The 16,977-nt window shown below is 31.9% G+C and overlaps 1 protein-coding gene across 2 annotated transcripts; it reads left to right on the forward strand.

Annotated features, from left to right (window-relative positions):
• Nucleotides 1-683: 683 nt before the first annotated feature.
• Nucleotides 684-16,007, forward strand: LOC145315730 (uncharacterized). 2 transcript variants are annotated; one of them, XM_080155765.1, is made up of 4 exons: nucleotides 684-989; nucleotides 9,187-9,417; nucleotides 11,786-11,863; nucleotides 15,849-16,007. In XM_080155765.1, the coding sequence occupies exons 2-4, from the start codon at nucleotides 9,187-9,189 to the stop codon at nucleotides 15,909-15,911; spliced, it is 372 nt and encodes a 123-aa protein (XP_080011891.1). In that variant the 5' UTR covers nucleotides 684-989; the 3' UTR covers nucleotides 15,912-16,007. The 2 variants fall into 2 exon arrangements, with proteins under 2 accessions (XP_080011891.1, XP_080011890.1); XM_080155764.1 differs by having other exon boundaries at nucleotides 710-994.
• Nucleotides 16,008-16,977: the final 970 nt, after the last annotated feature.

A 16,977-nucleotide genomic window follows, 5' to 3' on the forward strand; every position in this document is an offset into this window, starting at 1 on the left:
AACATAGTTGTGTCGGACCCTCTCTGCATAATGATGTCAGGGAAATATATCCTTTAAAAAAACCTTAAACTTAATCTTCCAATATTTTTAACTAATATTTTTTTTATGTAAGTAATAAGTGCAAATGATAATCCCTTAAGGAGAGATTTCATATTGATTGTTAAATTAATCCACAACCATTTCAACCTGACTATTTAACATCCACTAAAAACAGGATTTCATACAATAATAAAGGCAAATACAAATTCATTGTCCATTGTCGTATCCCTGAAGCTTTGGGGAGTATCAGGGAAGAAGAGGACTTTGGGCTGCTAATTATACTAGTCCCCAAAGTTTTATAATAATGTTTTCTTATACGTTGCCTTAATAACTTTGGAGACTTTTATTTGACTTTTGATAATTTGTTTCATTAAGTTGAGTGTCCAAATGTTTCAACCACTACAGATAATCTACAGATGGGGTAATTTTGCGTACATCCTTGGGGGGGATGTACATCAATTTATCGGCCATTGTCTTATCCCTGCAGCTGTGAGGGAAGTACACACTACTGTATAGTATACAGGACTCTATAGGAGTGGAGAGGCGCGGTAATCGGATGGTTAAATGTAAACCCGGTGCTACTTCTGTGTGTGTGGTGTGTGTGTGTGTGTGTGTGTGTGTGTGTGTGTGTGTGTGTGCTCAATATCATGCAGTCCTCACTTACTCTAGCAAAAGTTACCACCAGACTGTTGAATCATCATAACAAACTTTCAGAAATAAAATAAAAATAGAATTTGTGTTGATAAAAAGGTTAAAAAATGCATTAAATTAAGTGCATAAACAACAGTTTTACGTGGATTTTTTTTACAACCAAAGCTTAAGTAGTATTCATTGAGAAATGTATTTAAAATTTGCACGAGGCGCAGAGTTGCGAAAGTGACCAAGGATTGCAGAAAAGTTTGCGTACAGAATACATTGGATGAAATTGGTGGCAATTTTGCAGACTTTAGGTCAGGTAACTTTTAGATTTAATCGAGCATGGCATTATAAAGTTTTCTTTACAAGTGTACAATAAATGCTATAGTAAAAATTTGAAGCTTTATCCTTGAAGTACATTTTGACAAAGGATTCTAAAGAATAAACCCTATATTTTTCATTAACGTATCCGCGGTTAGATTTTTCTCTTTCGTACAATATTTTATCAATAAAGCCATCTAACTGTTTTATTAAATTAATTATAACTTCTAAGAGAATAAACTACCTAATTTTTTTCTGGCTTTTTTTACTTTATAAACTTTATTTATAAAATTAAAGTAGGTTTTAATCATCAATAGATCTTTAAACATTGATGGTAAACTGAATTCATTAATATCTAAGTTACTAGAAGCTTTTATTGGAATTGATAAAACTTGGTTTATAAATGACACCCTAAACTAAACAAAGCATTTGACATTAAAACTTTTGTAAAATAAAATTTTTTCCCTTTATTTATACTATACTGTTGGTTGCGACCCTAGATGCCTCTAGGGGCAATGGTACTTGAGATAGGTGAAGCGATGAATTCGACCCCCCCCCCTTACAAACACACTTTGAGTCGTTGAAATTTTAAACTTCAGACAAAATCTTTTTACTTTATATAAGAGGATTGACAGAAATGTGATACATAGGCATGAAAGGTTAAGATCAGTGCTAAATTCACTTGCTACCGGGGATCTAAAGGCATAATACAATGGCCGATAAATTTATGTCACCTCCAATAATGATGTACAAAATATCCCTGCTGTAGATTACAATTAGCAGTTGAAACGATTGGACAATCAAATAATAAGTTCAATAAAAAGTCTCTTAAGTTGTTAAGCCAACGATTAGTGTAAAAATAGTCCAATGAGCCCTCCCTCCTTCACTAGCTTCACTTTAAGATATTTTGCACTGCACTGCTCACTGCAAAATCGCATACCATAATACTTTGCATAACTCAACCATTGCAAAAAAATATTAGTTCATTTAAAAAGATTGATAGTGATTTTTAGTCAAACATTCTGTACGCATTTACTTAAAAGTACATTTTTTAACAAGAACAATATTGTCCATAATTAGGTGTTTAATATTTTTGCTAACAATTTTTGCCTTTAAAATTTTGGTAGAGGAACAAAGTGATGGACAAAATCAGACATGTGACGTACAAAAATGAGGGATTATCCACCTCTTTTTTAGGGGTTTTCTTTCCCACTTGTCCCTCTACAAATTTTTTCTATGGTTCTGTGGTTAATATTAAGAAGTGACTTACGGACAGACCCATAATTGTAAAATTGCTGGAAAAAAATGAAAATCACTTTAGATTTGTAAAAATGTTACGCAATTACAGATGATATTATTCTAATTGATTTATTTCCTGACTTATTTTACAATTAGAGTTTGTAAAACAAATTCTTCTTTCTCAATAATAAAGGTTTTACCCCTTTTAAACATCAAAGTATTGTTAAAAGCGGCTGTACTTCTAGCATCTAAGACCAATGTATTCGACGGACGGAGAAAGAAAATTATAAAAAATAGTCTAATAACAAACATAGATATAAGAGTTAAATAGCCTAAAACCACCCAGAAACATATAAACTCAATCTGTTTCGTAGTTATCAAATCTTAATCTACAGACAAAGAATCCTATTACTTTATTATAAGAAAGATATAGAAATAGAGTTTCCATGATTTATGTCGACTATTTGGCATTTTATAAAGTGACCATAACTGACATATCTTTACAAGAAATATTTTGCACAGCAATAAAAAAGCTGACAAAATCAGTAATAAAACATATAAAATAATTTGCACAAAAGTTTTTTTTATTTTTTAGCTCTTAAAAGCAAATATTCTAATAGTTCATATTTCAGTTCTAGACAATTAAACATTGAATGACGATTACTTCATGTTTTTCTTTAAACCAATAAATGGACCACCAAACCTCAACTCCATTAAATCTTATTTTTGAGAAAAAATGAACCCGGTATTAGTGTCTTAGAAATTATCTTAGTGACGTAACTAAAAACGAGGGATTAGAGGGGAGGTGGGAAAGGTAACCCCTAAAAAAGAGATGGATAATAGAGGTGATTGATAATTGATAATTGATAAAGAAAATGTAGGAAATAATTTATACTCTCTGTACTTTCTACCATAGATTAATTAATTTGTATTTTCTAGACAAGGATGACAACATCCATAAAAACGAAGCACAAAAATCAGAAGGTAGAACAAACGCACAATAGCTAGAGTGTCAGAACTTAATAAGCAGAATATTAATTTTGAAGTCTAAATGAAATTGCACATAAATTTGTTGCAAAATTGCGTAAATATAGCATACAGTAAAAGGACATACTTCCGTGCAAAATTTGAAATCAATAGTATAATTCTAATATGTCTAATAAATGTTGTCAAAAAAAGGTTGAAAAAAGTCCGCATATTTGATTAAATTTTTCTTAAAATCCGCATATTATGTTGATATAAACTATAATATATTATCACTAGCAGTAACATCACTGGAAGCTTTTAGGGTGGTAAGGGGGAAAGTTCATTCTTCCAATTTTCAATTTAAGTTTTAAAACAAAAAAGTAAAATTGCGGAGATGGTACTTTTTTTCTAGGTGTTATTTTTTTTGGAGAGTGGAGAGCCCTCTTCCTAAATAGTTATAAACTTCTCTATACCTATAATAAGCTTCACTGTAAAGAAGAACCCTTTAGGTTCAGCGGTTAACAAGATCCGTTGCTACAGTCAAAAAAAGCTTAGCTTACTAATTTATATAATAGGATATAATAAAGTCTCTTTGTTTGTTTGTTTGTCTTTTCCTTTCAAAATCTAGAAAAATAAATTGGTTTATTAAATTGGACTCTCTCCTCCTCAAGTGCCCCAAGAGGCCTCTAAGGCGTAGCCGCTAGTAATAGGATACAGTAACAAAATGCTAATCCTTATATCAAAGTAAAAGAATGTTTGTGTGTGTGTGTCTATTTATATGGAAGGATCTTCCTAACTAATATGCTTCTCCTTTGCAGGGACATAGGTCATAGGTCATGGGAAGGTTTATAACTATTTTAGGATAGGGTACCTGCACCCTCACGCGCTTAGAAAAAAAACCACCAACATTTTTTAAATTTTTTTCTTTTAAAACTAAATTGTCCTTTTAAGTATATCTGTCAGACAGACAGACAATAAATATATGGAGCAGATCTGTATAAATATAAGGTATCTTGACTAAAACTTACAGCTGGCTATCTAAAAAAGCAGTCGTGAAAATAACATTTCTCCAACAATAAGGTTTTTTAAGCATGACCGACAGTCAGACAGACAAAATAATGTATAGAGTAGATGCAGGGGGGGGGGAAGGGGTGATTACTTGAGGGCACCCTCAAATTTTGGAAGTCGTTAAGTAGATGCACATATATCTTGGGTATAGTCCCTTTCATGACAATGCCTCTTAAGGGACGTTTCTTGGTATTTTCACAGTAGATTTTATCCTATTTCTAGCCACTGCGGGGGGGGGGGGGCTCTATCCATGCGGGGCCATTTTCCTAACCCTGCAGGGCAATCACCTAACCTAACCTAAAATAATCCATCAAAAGCTACTGTAAAAAAAAATACATTAAAACACCTCTTAAAAGACCTTTTCACTTAAAATTTCAGTTGTCTTTCTTCAATAGCAGCCAAAAAACACACAAAGCATGTTTTAAATGGACGTACTGACTTTCTGTTAACAATGATAGAGTTGCTTTCTAAATTATACCTAACTGTCATAGGAATCATCATGAAGAGTTTGAAATTGATAGGATAATTCTAACATGTCTTGTTTAATAATCTAAAATCAATTAATAATTTTATCTAATTTCAATTTCAATTTATCTATGAAATAAATGTAAAGCTGTACAGGTTAAGGCTACTATCTGACTCAATACATTTCTTTTTCTCCTCTTTTTAGCAACCGAATGAAAGTAATTCTTTTCAATTCCAGATAATTATAAGAATTGGTAACATTTGCTTAGATATTTATTTTATAAAAACATAGCAAAAAAATAATAACCGTATTAAAATACAGGTATTAAATATTTATATACAAACAATAAAATTGAATATGAATAAAAATTAAGGATAGATCAATCAAATAATAATTATGTACAGTGTCAAAGGACTAAACAATCTTGTGAGAGGTAATATAACTTATGCATTTTAAAAAGATATTTGTTAAATAGACTGATTATTTAAAGACATATTTGTTAAATATGTTGCTCTACTGGATATCATTACCCTTGTTAGAATGTACCATTATTCATAAAGAAGGTTATTTTTTAATGGCAAAACTGTTTAAGCTAGCTTTTTTAACAATTACGTTCAAATTCCGTTAAAATTATTGATATAAATAATCTAATAATTGATTGTTTTGTTTTTATTCGTAATTGTCTTTTTTATATATACATTATTATGCTTAATTAAAAATTTCTGATAAACATCTCATTATATTTAAAGAAAAATTAGCTGTCTCTAAATTTAATATAGAAATAAAATTATTATGGAAAATCAATTGATTCTTCATGGTAACAGTTATAAGTTATAAAATACAGACGAATTTATAGATGTAATCTTGAAAAGATAGCTTTAATTTAAAATGATAATTATGCGTTATTTTTACCAAAAACTAGACAAAACCCTTTTTTGTTGTTGTTGATAGCAATATCTTATTTCTTTACTCTCGTTTATATATAGTTTTAACCTAATATCTTTTGATTTAATTGTTATTGGTTTGAAATTTTGACTAAAAAGCTGGCTTAAAAAATAGCTCATATGTGATAAAATATATAGCATTTTGCGCTAACTTATGAGATGTTTATACAATAAGTATAATTATAAAAGCAAATATTTGAAAATTATTTAAAATCATTCAATGTTTAATGTAAGATTAAGCCAATTATTAATCACGAAATTACATATAGTTTTTTTATTATTTTGCTAAATAATCTATAAAATATTTACACATTGTAAGTCAACTCTTGAGTTATGTAAGAAGTACAATATCAGATGATAGATCTTATTTCAATTTTGAAAGATAATTTTATAAAAAAAATAAAAAAAAGTTGATTTTGTTTTTTAAAAGTGAGCAAAAATAATGTAGAATTTTTAGAAATATTTTTAGTATTTTTTAAAAGCACAAAAAACCTTGATTTCAGGCCTATATTAACAATTCTTAAAAATCCTAGTAGTATCGACACATCCTATTTTTTTTACGTCACTAAGATAATTTCTAAGACACTAATACCGGGTTCGAAAAAATCTTCTGGAGTATTAAACCATGTTGGGTCCCACCTCTGCGAGGCTTTTCTAAAATTGTTATCTAACCTAACCTAGTCTACAATAAGCTTAAAATAAGGATCTTGGACAAAGTAGCCTCGGACAAAGTAGCACCCGGACAAAGTAGCCTCGGGAAATTTACTTAAGAAAAAGAGCCTCCTAAGGAAAGTAGTCTCCACTGTTAATAAAGGTCATGGCCGCAGCGCTCTGCCCCCTAGCCTATAACCTAACCTAACCTATGTTATCCTCAGGACATTTATTTAAGATAAATATCTTCAACTGTTAAAATACATAGATGGTTTAGAATTTCGTGGATTTTACAAAAAGTGGTTTTAATATTGTTTTTACAATTTTTAACATTGTTTTTGCAATTTTTTAGGTTGGGTTAAATTAGGTTATAGGCAAGGGGGCCGGGCGCCCGCGGCTAGGCAGGCCAGGGGGCCGAGCGCTGCAGCCATGGGGCCGAGGCTACTTTGTCCAAGATCCTAAAATAAGCGTTTTGTTTGTAGTCCATATAATATATGAAGGAAACGTCTGTTTCCTGTAACAAAATATCTCGTATATTATAGATGAATAGCAACCCTTTAATACTTCATGTATATGTAATTAGGTTGCAGAACAAACGCAGGAGTGGCAAACGTCGGGTTGAACAAACGCAAGATGTCAAAAATACAACACAAATAAACCACCCGTTAACCTACAAGGTGGTTTAAAATATGTTTGGTATAGTTAAGTATCCACTCTTACGTTTGTCCACTCCGTCGTTTGTCACTCCTGCGTTTCTCCAAGTACCTGTAATTCTTGTTACTTTGAAAATAAATGAAAATATGAATTTTGGAATGATATCAAATTTCATAATTCAAATATCTGCAAAACTAATTAAATTACATAACCAAGTTCAACTGTAAATTTAACCAAGAAATAATTAACCTGGTGAAATCAGGGAGGGAGGGGACATTGGACCGTTTGTTACACTTGTCCCCAAAGTTTTTGAAAAACGATTTCTTATTCGTAGGCTCAACATCTTTGGGGACTTTCATTGAATTTTAATTGGTTGATTTATTGGGTTAGGTGTCCAAAAGTTTCAACGACGAATTGTAATCCACAGAGGAGTAAATTGTTTTAAATATATCATCATTGGGGAAGTATATCAATTTATCCCTTTAGATCTCTGGGTAACATAAACATACGATCTGAGTTTTTTTATTAGCAAACCTACTATGAAACCTACTTTGTCCGTCTATGTTTATGTCGGTCTATCCATCTATGAAGCCACACAGGGTGTAGATAAGGTTTTCTCAGCCCTTTCTAAAACTACGCCATAGTTCACTTCGTTTTGTAAGCCCAGGTCTTCGGCCCTTCGAGGCTAGCAAAACTAGATTTAATCTTATTTTTTTTTAAATTTCCACGGTAAGGTGTCTTTAATACAATGCGAAAAATAACTATTATTTTACATTGAGTAGGTGTAATATCTTTCAAGTGTTAAAAAGAATTCCTTATTTCATACTATGCTTTTAAGAACAAAATAAGTAAAGGTGAACAAAATTACCCCCCCCCCCGGGCCCCCCCCCCCGGGAAAATATAATTACGCCCCTATGCTATCAACATTGTTCTTTGTAAAAGCTAATTTTATGCACTGTCGCATTGGCTTTGTTGGGTAAATAAATATAAAGCAGTAGTAGATATACAATACACAGCACTGATAATGAAAGTAAGATTTTTTCTCGTATTCATTCGAATCCGGTGGATAGGAACCGGTTCTCATCCATACGAAAAAACTATGTCTAGCATCGTATTATATCAAGCTTTCTACGAATATAAAAATGTACAGTGATAAGATTAAAACCAGTTTTTCTTAGCCCGTGCTTTCGGCATCTCGGGGCTAAAAAAACTGATTTTAATCTTATAATTGTACATTCTATATCCGCGGAAAGCCGTTTATAATACGATGCGAGAAATAACTATTACTTTTTCTTGTTGACAGAGGTCTTACTCGTTCAATATGGAAATAAAACAAGCAGGGTTTGGCAGCCGCAGGTCAGGCGCGTATAAGCCGCAGAGAATCAGCAATTTACAATTTAAAAAATCAGGTGAAAGTTAAAACCCGACCCAAATATGGCAATAACTCTTTTTAAAAATTTCAAAGCACCCAAATTGGTTTAAATTTTGAGATTAGTCGTTGCTGACACGCGGGACCTGAGTATAGATAACATTTTTTTTTATTAGTTTTGTGATTTTTATTATAAATGATTGTGAAAAATTAAAGATTTAATGCAACAAATATGTCACTTTTTTAACTCCAGGAATTGATTACAAAAATTAATTGTATTTAAATATGCAAAAGCCCTTTGTAATATAAAGTAGTAATGTTTGTTTTTGAACCGATTAAGTTTTTAATTTCAGTGAAGCTTATCATTAGTCCAAGAGTGGTGTTCGGCTATGCTTATACCACTTTCAATACATATCCTTAAGATACTAGGGGCGCAACCGTACATAACTTACTAGACCTGTGACCGTGGCTCAACACGTAGCGCTTCCGAACGTCGTCAGAGAAGTGATAGGTTCGAATCTCGGCTTAACACTCGGTCAAAACTAAAGACGTTAAAATTGTTGCTACTGCATTTTATTAAAGTGCGCGACATTTATTGTTATAGTAGTGAGAATGTCTTGGCCAAAAAACAGGCGCAACTCACTTCCATGCACAGTTTGGACTTCTAATACAAAGGTCGTGCAATCAACGAGTTGGTTGTCTGATGGATGTTACGACCTCGATTGTTTTGACAGAAAGGGAGAAATTTGCCCCCTAGAGTTATCCTAGGTTGTTGGACCTGACGTTAGAGTGTCAAGGACAGCATAAATCCATATAAACTTATTTAATTTTAGATGTGGCCCAAGATCTGGTCAGAAATGTGTGATGCTCGCCTCCTTAGACAACTCTCTTCCTTGCCACTCCTCCTGCTGTACAGCAGTGTGCTGCTGGGCCATGGTGTGACCGCACAGGATGAGGACAGCATTGGTGGGGTGGTGAAGGATGCTAGCATCTCATCCTTGTTCTCCAGTAGTGTGTCTCCAGAAATGGGCACAGCACCTCCATACGAGGATGGAGAACCGCAGGTAAAATTGGATATTTTTTTGTTTAAAAAAACAACAAAAATTTTGTCCAATAAAATTGTAACTTATTACATTTATGTTTATTGTGGCTTAAATTTTTAATCAACCGTTTTTTTAATTACTACAGTTTAACAAATTAAAGAAAATATATATTTTATAATTAGAATTTACAATTTTTTAAATAATCTAAAAATCTACTTAGAAATATTAAATAATTCTATAATTAGGGTCGGTCCATTCATTACTGTTAGCTCTTTCGTTAATTTAGACACGTTATAATTGTTCTATCAATTTCAAACTTTGCATGATGATTCCTAAAACAGTGCAGGTACAATTTAGAAAGCGCAAAATTATTCTATTCATCTCATTTTTTACATATACTGATTCCTAGGACAATATAGTACATTGTTATAAGCAAAGATTCTTTATAATCCTTAAACAGTATCCTGTATTCAAGCAGTTTTGAACAATTTTACCCAAAATTTTGTTCAAACTTATATATTTATATTATGCTTATTCATGAATCAGTTCTAAACTCTACAAGTGTTAATTTTTGTTTGTTCTAATATTTCAGTACGTCGCTTTTGTGGATGTTGTTATCCTTTCATTAAAAAATTCTGGTTGTATACAATTCTAACATGCCTAAATTAACTAAAAAAGCTATCCGTTTGTGACGGACGTACGGATGGACGGACCGACCCTAATTATAGAAAAGCTTCGCTTTTAAAAATGGTGGTTGTATAATTATATTTAGAATGAAGTAACTCTCTTTACTAATATTGCTGATCAAGGAGTTTAGTTAAAATTTTTCTGGGATAGGGGTATGACATCTGAAGAAAACTATTTTGTCTCCATCCTATCATTGGAAATAGTTACTTTTGTTTTATTCTTTTTTAATATCAATTCAAGCATATTAATCTATAATACAAAGTAGAATGATGTCTATCCGTCTGTCCGTCCGTCTGAAGCTTAAGATCTCGATAACCACTGAACCGATTGGATTCTACTATTCAGGGTATATACATGTGGTGATTTTAGGCTATTTTCTTGGGGGGTGGGACACCCCCAACCCCCAAAAAAACAATCCCCCCCCCCTTTTTTTTGCCGAAGATTTCTTTGGTCTTTTTTTTGCAGAAGATTTCGCTGGTCCTTTTTTTTGCTGAAGATTTCCTGGTCCTTTTACGAATTTCACCTTAATTTTTTGATCACCTATTGGGGCAAAGCCCCTAGAGGCTGGAGGTGAAGCCGATAGTATTTAATGAGGTATGAAAAAAACTAGATTGACAAATTGTTGTCAAAATTTTTTTCAGTTTAATAATACCACATATTCCGATGGTTATCATGAAGGATATAGGGATGGCACAATGGTTATAAAATTAATGCTTTTAGATGTCTTGGACTTTTGGTACCAAAAACAACAATTTTGGCTAATTTTTAAGACTTTGGGGACTAGCTGAATTTCTTGCAGTAGCTTAATTGATGTTATTTTTTCTAGATAAATCTGGTTTCCCATTGTCCTATCACTATATCCTTGATTATTATGCTAAAAATTAATTTAGCAATATTGAATTTCCAATTTTGATGATTTTGGTTTTATATACAATAATTTTGTATTCTCCAAAAACCGTAAAACTTATAACAAACCTTTTATTTTCAAATAAAGTATTCTTAGGATACATTTCGGTCAAGAAGATTTCATGAAGTTTTAAGCAAAGATTCCTAAATATATTCTAATAATGATTTAATATAAAAAGACTTTTGACCAAACAAAACAAAAAAAACAAATTAATATTAAGGTCACATCTAAGAAACTTTTCTTTATTTTAGTAGCGACGCTACTCCAAAATTTACTTTATCTTTCAGTCCGTGAGTCAGACTTTAACGCGATGGAGGAAATGTGATTTTTAAGTCGCTATTCAAGATAGACGGTTGTTTTATTTGTGAAAATTTTCTTTGCCAGTTAGCATCAAGTATGTAATTTCCTTTGTCCATTGGTCTGTCAGACATGCTACAAATTGCAAATATTAAGAAAAAAATACGTTATAAAGGTTTTGTGATTTTTTTCTCCAAAAGTTTTACATTCTTGATTTTAACAATTTAATAAATGTTACTTTTTAAAACACCCATCTATGAATTTTTGTTTCGCTACTTCTGGATCTTGAATTGTTTCTTGTCTTATACATAATAATTTTCAGGGAAGGAGCATATAGTGCCTGATAAAAAAATCACGTCATACAATAAAAATGACCAATTATAGGCCAGTATTCATTGTTATGGACCAATGGTAAAATGTATACTGGCCTATCTTTGGTCATTTGTATTGTATGACGTCATTAATTTTTTTAGGCACTATAACCTGTTTCAATTTCAGGGTCCAAGTCTTGGTTTCATTCTTGGAGTCTTCACCATCATCGTTACAATCATTTATATCATTGGAATTACTTTTAAGGTAATCATTTATATCATTGGAATAACTTTTAAGGTAATCATTTAAATCATTGGAATTACTTTTAAGGTAATCATTATAAAACAAGGATGACAACATCCATAAAAGCGAAGCACTGAAACGGTAGGACAAACGGACAATAACACAAAATTGCAAGTAAATTTGTTGAAAACCTGCTTGACACAGGACAATGTTTATGGACATACTTACATTTTAGGACTTGATTATAGATTTGCTTTGCTTACAATATTGTTCTTTGTTGTCCCAGGAATCAATATACCAAAAATCAGATCAAACGGATACTTAGATCCATAAAAATTTGTTGTTAAAAAAGTAGAAAAATCAACATGTTTAAAATGGACGTACGGACATTCTGGTAATGATTATAGAGTTTTATAAATCGTACCTTACTACTACAGGAATCATCATGCAAAGTTTGAAATCGATAGGACAATTCTAACATGCCTAAATTAACGAATAAAAGCTATCTCGGACGGACGGACGGACCGACCCTAATTATAGAAAAGCTTCGCTTTTAAAAAGTAGGAGGATTTCTGTATGTGTGTCTGTTTCTGACGAAGGATCTTGTTAACTGCAGAACTGATATGGTTCTCCTTTGTAATGAAGTTTCTTTTAGTGCCTCTAGAGGTCTTTCTGCCGTTGGTCAATATAAAATTCATTGAAGCACTCGGTGTGTGTTGACATACATACATATATATATAGAGTAAAGTATCTTTAAATATGAATTTTAAAGGCTGCTAGCTGCCAAACGGCTGAACGTACAGATCATACCCGCACACCATTTTAAGCGGTATAAGAAGGCCTACAAATAATTTGGAATAGCCAAGATCCAATTATGCACAGGGAAAGCTTCACTAAAGAAAAAACGCGTAAAATAGGCCTTTTTTGCGCATTTCTCTGCACTGCGAGATAATTATGCATTATTGATTTATGGCTATTCCAGATTATTTGTAGGCCTTCTTATTCTGCTTAAAACAGTGTGCCATTTGGCAGCTAGCAGCCTTTAAAATTCATAGATTTTTGGCAATATTCGTTACCAGCAATATTTTACCGTGAACTGCAGTAGATCTTATATTTATTTGTGTTTTTCGGTGTAGTTTTGTAATTGGTTGTTTAAGCTTTTTTTTATTTATTGGGTCATCTGCCCTCAAAAACAAATAAATATCCCAATTTTTTTATATAATACTCTGCTATTATTTTCTAAAACTCTTCTTTGGTCTATAAATCTAATCAAGTGTCCTGTGTTTATCTTTGATATCCATAATAATATTCTTTTTTACTCATTTAAATGATAAAAATCTTTTCCTTTCTTGTTAGATGCTTTTTGTGTTCTTTGTATTATCATATCTATGTATTAGCGGCTACGCCCCTAGAAGCCTCTAGGGGCACTGGTAGGAGGGGTAAAAGTTGACCTTATCCCATTTTAAATTTGAGTTTCAAAAGAGTTTTAAAAAATATTTTTGGGGGGGAGGGGGGTGTAGAACCCTCCCAAAAAATAGTTTAAAAACTTCCCAGGACCTATAAGAAGCTTCATTGTAAAGGAGAACATTATCAGTTCAGCGGTTAGCGAGATCTATCGGGACAGACAAAAAACGCTTACTTTACTTTATATAATAGGATGTATTTGCAAAGAGAGAGGGAGAGGGGACAATTAGATTTAATTGATAGAATTTTTATTTTCATTTCTTTTTGTGTTCTTTGTATTATTATATCTATGCATGTATTTGTATGCAGGGAGGAAGAGGGGATAATGGGCTGTTTATTACACTAGTCCCCAAAGATATATAATAATGTTTTCTTATTCGTTCGCATATTAACTTAGGGGACTTTTATTGAATTTGAATTTGGTTAGTTCATTAAGTTAAGTGTTACTAAATGTACTCTACAGAAGGTATAATTTTGTGTATCATCACTGGGGATGTATAGCAATGTATTGGTCATTGTCTTATCCCTTTAGATCCTTGGTATGTTTGTGTATATGACAGCTAAATTGTATAGCAGGCCAATGTTGCAAACATTTCAACTTTTTCATCTTGAAATTCAATCACATTTCTAAAATGTACAGAATGTAACTTCCCACTGAATTAATAATTTTCATGCATCTGGAAATGTATTTTATATGTAAATAGTGTGGGGTAGGGAAGCTACTCTTCAATTATATTCAATTCTTTGGAGAAAGCCTAAAATGTCACGCGTGACGTCATAAAATACGTCTAAAAGGGAAGGATGAGAGGAGAAGTGAGAAGGGAAACCCCAAAAAAAGAAATGGATTTTTATGACGTCACACGTGACATTTTGGGCTTTATAATTCTTTGGATGTAGAATATTATGACAGGGGAAAAAATATTGTTTATTCAGGTTGCTATTTTCCCCTGTTATTCATTGGTCAATTCGTTGATCCAGTAGGAGGTGAGGGGATAGGTTAAAGGGAGAAAATCGTTAATTTAGCCGGCTACAAATTACACTTTATTAGAAAACATGACAATCTAGTGTAAGATCCAAGAAATAATAGATCCATTTTAATAAACCGTGTTTCCCAATTAACAAATATATTTCTCAGTTTCTTTTAAAGTTTCTAATCAATCACTTAAACCTCTCTCTTATTTTAAAATTTTCACATCTTCATTTATTATTCCTTTTAAAAGGACCCCTTTCAAATAACGTTGTTATCCTTGTTGACTTTCTAATTTAATTAATTCTCAAATTGTAAATATTTATTTTAAATATTAAATTTGAAAATCAATTTTCTAAATTCTTTAATATTTGTTATTGGACATCTTAGAATTGTGTTTCTCAGTTTACTGCGGTATAATTCAGGGAGAAAGGGGACACTGGGCTGTTTATGATACTGGTCCCCAAAGTTTAAAATTGCGTTTTCTTATTCGTTGGCTCAACAACTTTGGAGACTTTTAGTAAATTCTGATTGATTGGATCATTGAATCAAGTGTCTTAAACGTTTCAACCACTAATTGTAATCTAAAGAGTAAGTAATTTTGTGTATCATCATTGGAAAGTACATCAATTTATCTGTCATTATCTTATCCCTTTAGCTCCCTGGGTAGAATTATTTAGATAATACTTGGCAATTCCTGGCTATCAAACTAATTTCAACAATAGTAACAGTTAGACTTAAAGCAGGCATTTGATAGTTGTGCAAATATAAACAAATTTTCAACCATAGTAAAATTTGTTTGTAATCATTTAGATGTATGTTATATTTTACTTGGATATCACATGACGTGGCTGGACAAAAAGTCTCAAAAATCAGCCATGTGGCGTCATAAAAATGAGGGATTGTCCATATCTTTTTAGTTTTTTTTCCCACTTCTCCTCTCATCTACCTCATTTTTATGACGTCACATGGGTAATTTTTAAGACACTTTTTCCGGTCATTCACATGACTGTTTACATATTGTTACTGGCCTTCTTTTTCGGAAACTTTATACAGTTTCACCTCCCTTTAACCCTGTTACAATGAAACATATTAGAAATGTAATATTATTTAGTCCGTAACGGTTTGCTCTTTTCGTGTAACGGTTCGCTTTTTTATTAATTTAGACATGTTAGAATTGTCCTATCAATTTCAAACTTTAAATGATGATTTCTACAACAGTCTGATTTAGGAAGCGTAGCAACCCAGTAACCTTTTGATTTTTGACCTTTCAAACAACAATTTTTATGTCTTAGATTAATCCTTTTCATCCAATAATCTATATAAATACTTCTGTTACATCAAGGTATAATTTTATAAGCGAAGGATATCTATAATCAAGTCCTAAAATGTAAGTATGTCCTTAAACAGTATCCTGTATTTAAGCAGTTTTGCAAAAAAAATACTAAGAATTTAGATTAGACTCATACATTTATATTCTGCTTATTCAGTTCTGAGGCACAAGTGTTAATGTTCGTTTGTCCTACCGCTTTAATGGATGTTGTCATCCTTGTTAATACTTATTTATATTTTTAGGTGGTAAAGATATGGAAAGGGGAATACGAGCCGTCAGAACCAGTTTACCTTAAATACAAATAAATTATTATGATAAGTTGATAATCACCAGACAACTACAACAACAATTGATTAGACAGAAGTTAGAACTACGCACATGAAGCTACAACTTAGTAAAAAGTAGTGTTGGGCCGGATGCCTTTTTGGCCGGATACCGGATATCCGGCTGATTTATAATGCCGGATATCCGGATTCTGGACGGATATCTGTCCGGCAAATTAGCGGATATCCGACCGGATAACCGTATATCTGGCATTTCAAATCGGCTGGATATCCGGTATCCAGCCGGATATCCGGCCCATCCCTAGTAAAAAGGAAAGGACTGTTATTCATTTACTTTCTGAATTTCATCTGATATCTTTCTTATACTGACAAAAATAATGGAATAATGAATAGAATTAGTTATTAAATTTGAACCTTAAAGTATTATAATTAGATTAGCATTGCTTTTATTTGATGCTTAAAATTTTAGCTTTATTATTTTTAAATGATTAATATGTAATATTTCAATCATACTGTAACATGTGAGAGATCTATGAAATAATAACAAATTATTAGTGATCATAGTATATATTTATTGATATATGCCTACAGGGTGTCACAAATAATTAGTATTTTTCCGTCGTTTATTAGGTTAGATTAGAGTAAGGGATTGTAGAGAGAGAAGGGACAATGGGCTGTTTATTACACTAGTCCCCAAAGTTTTATGATAAAGTTTTCTTCTTTTTTGGCTTTACAGCTTTGGGGACTTGTTTTGAATTTTAATTGGTTGTTTTATTATGTTTAGTGTCCAAACGTTTAAACCTCGCATTGTAACATACAGAAGGAGTAATTTTGTGTATCAACATCAATTTATCTGCCTTTGTCTTATCCATGTAGATCCCTGGAAGTTATATTCATTTTCACTTTTTGTGACTATTCCATCCATAAATATTATTTCTTGTAAAAATTAAAACAAAATTTGTGACGCCCTGTTTGTATTCTGCTTTGTATAATCAAGTAAACCAAAGTGCTTTATTGATGTTTATAAATCATTCAATTATTCTCCTTAATCAGGAGATTTTTATTTTAAAAATTTTGCAATTCTAAG

This window comes from Acartia tonsa, chromosome 4 (assembly GCF_053477335.1).
Source record: "Acartia tonsa isolate MP-2025a chromosome 4, ASM5347733v1, whole genome shotgun sequence".
NCBI classification, from domain to species: Eukaryota; Metazoa; Arthropoda; class Copepoda; order Calanoida; family Acartiidae; genus Acartia; species Acartia tonsa.

Bases quoted from the DNA above. Each gene is read 5' to 3' on its own strand.
- LOC145315730 (XM_080155764.1), top strand. From the start codon at position 959: ATGAAATTGGTGGCAATTTTGCAGACTTTAGGTCAG. The intron at 995-9,186 runs GTAACTTTTAGA...ATTTAATTTTAG, and splicing joins TTTTGCAGACTTTAGGTCAG to ATGTGGCCCAAGATCTGGTC. The intron at 11,864-15,848 runs GTAATCATTTAT...TTATATTTTTAG, and splicing joins TCATTGGAATTACTTTTAAG to GTGGTAAAGATATGGAAAGG.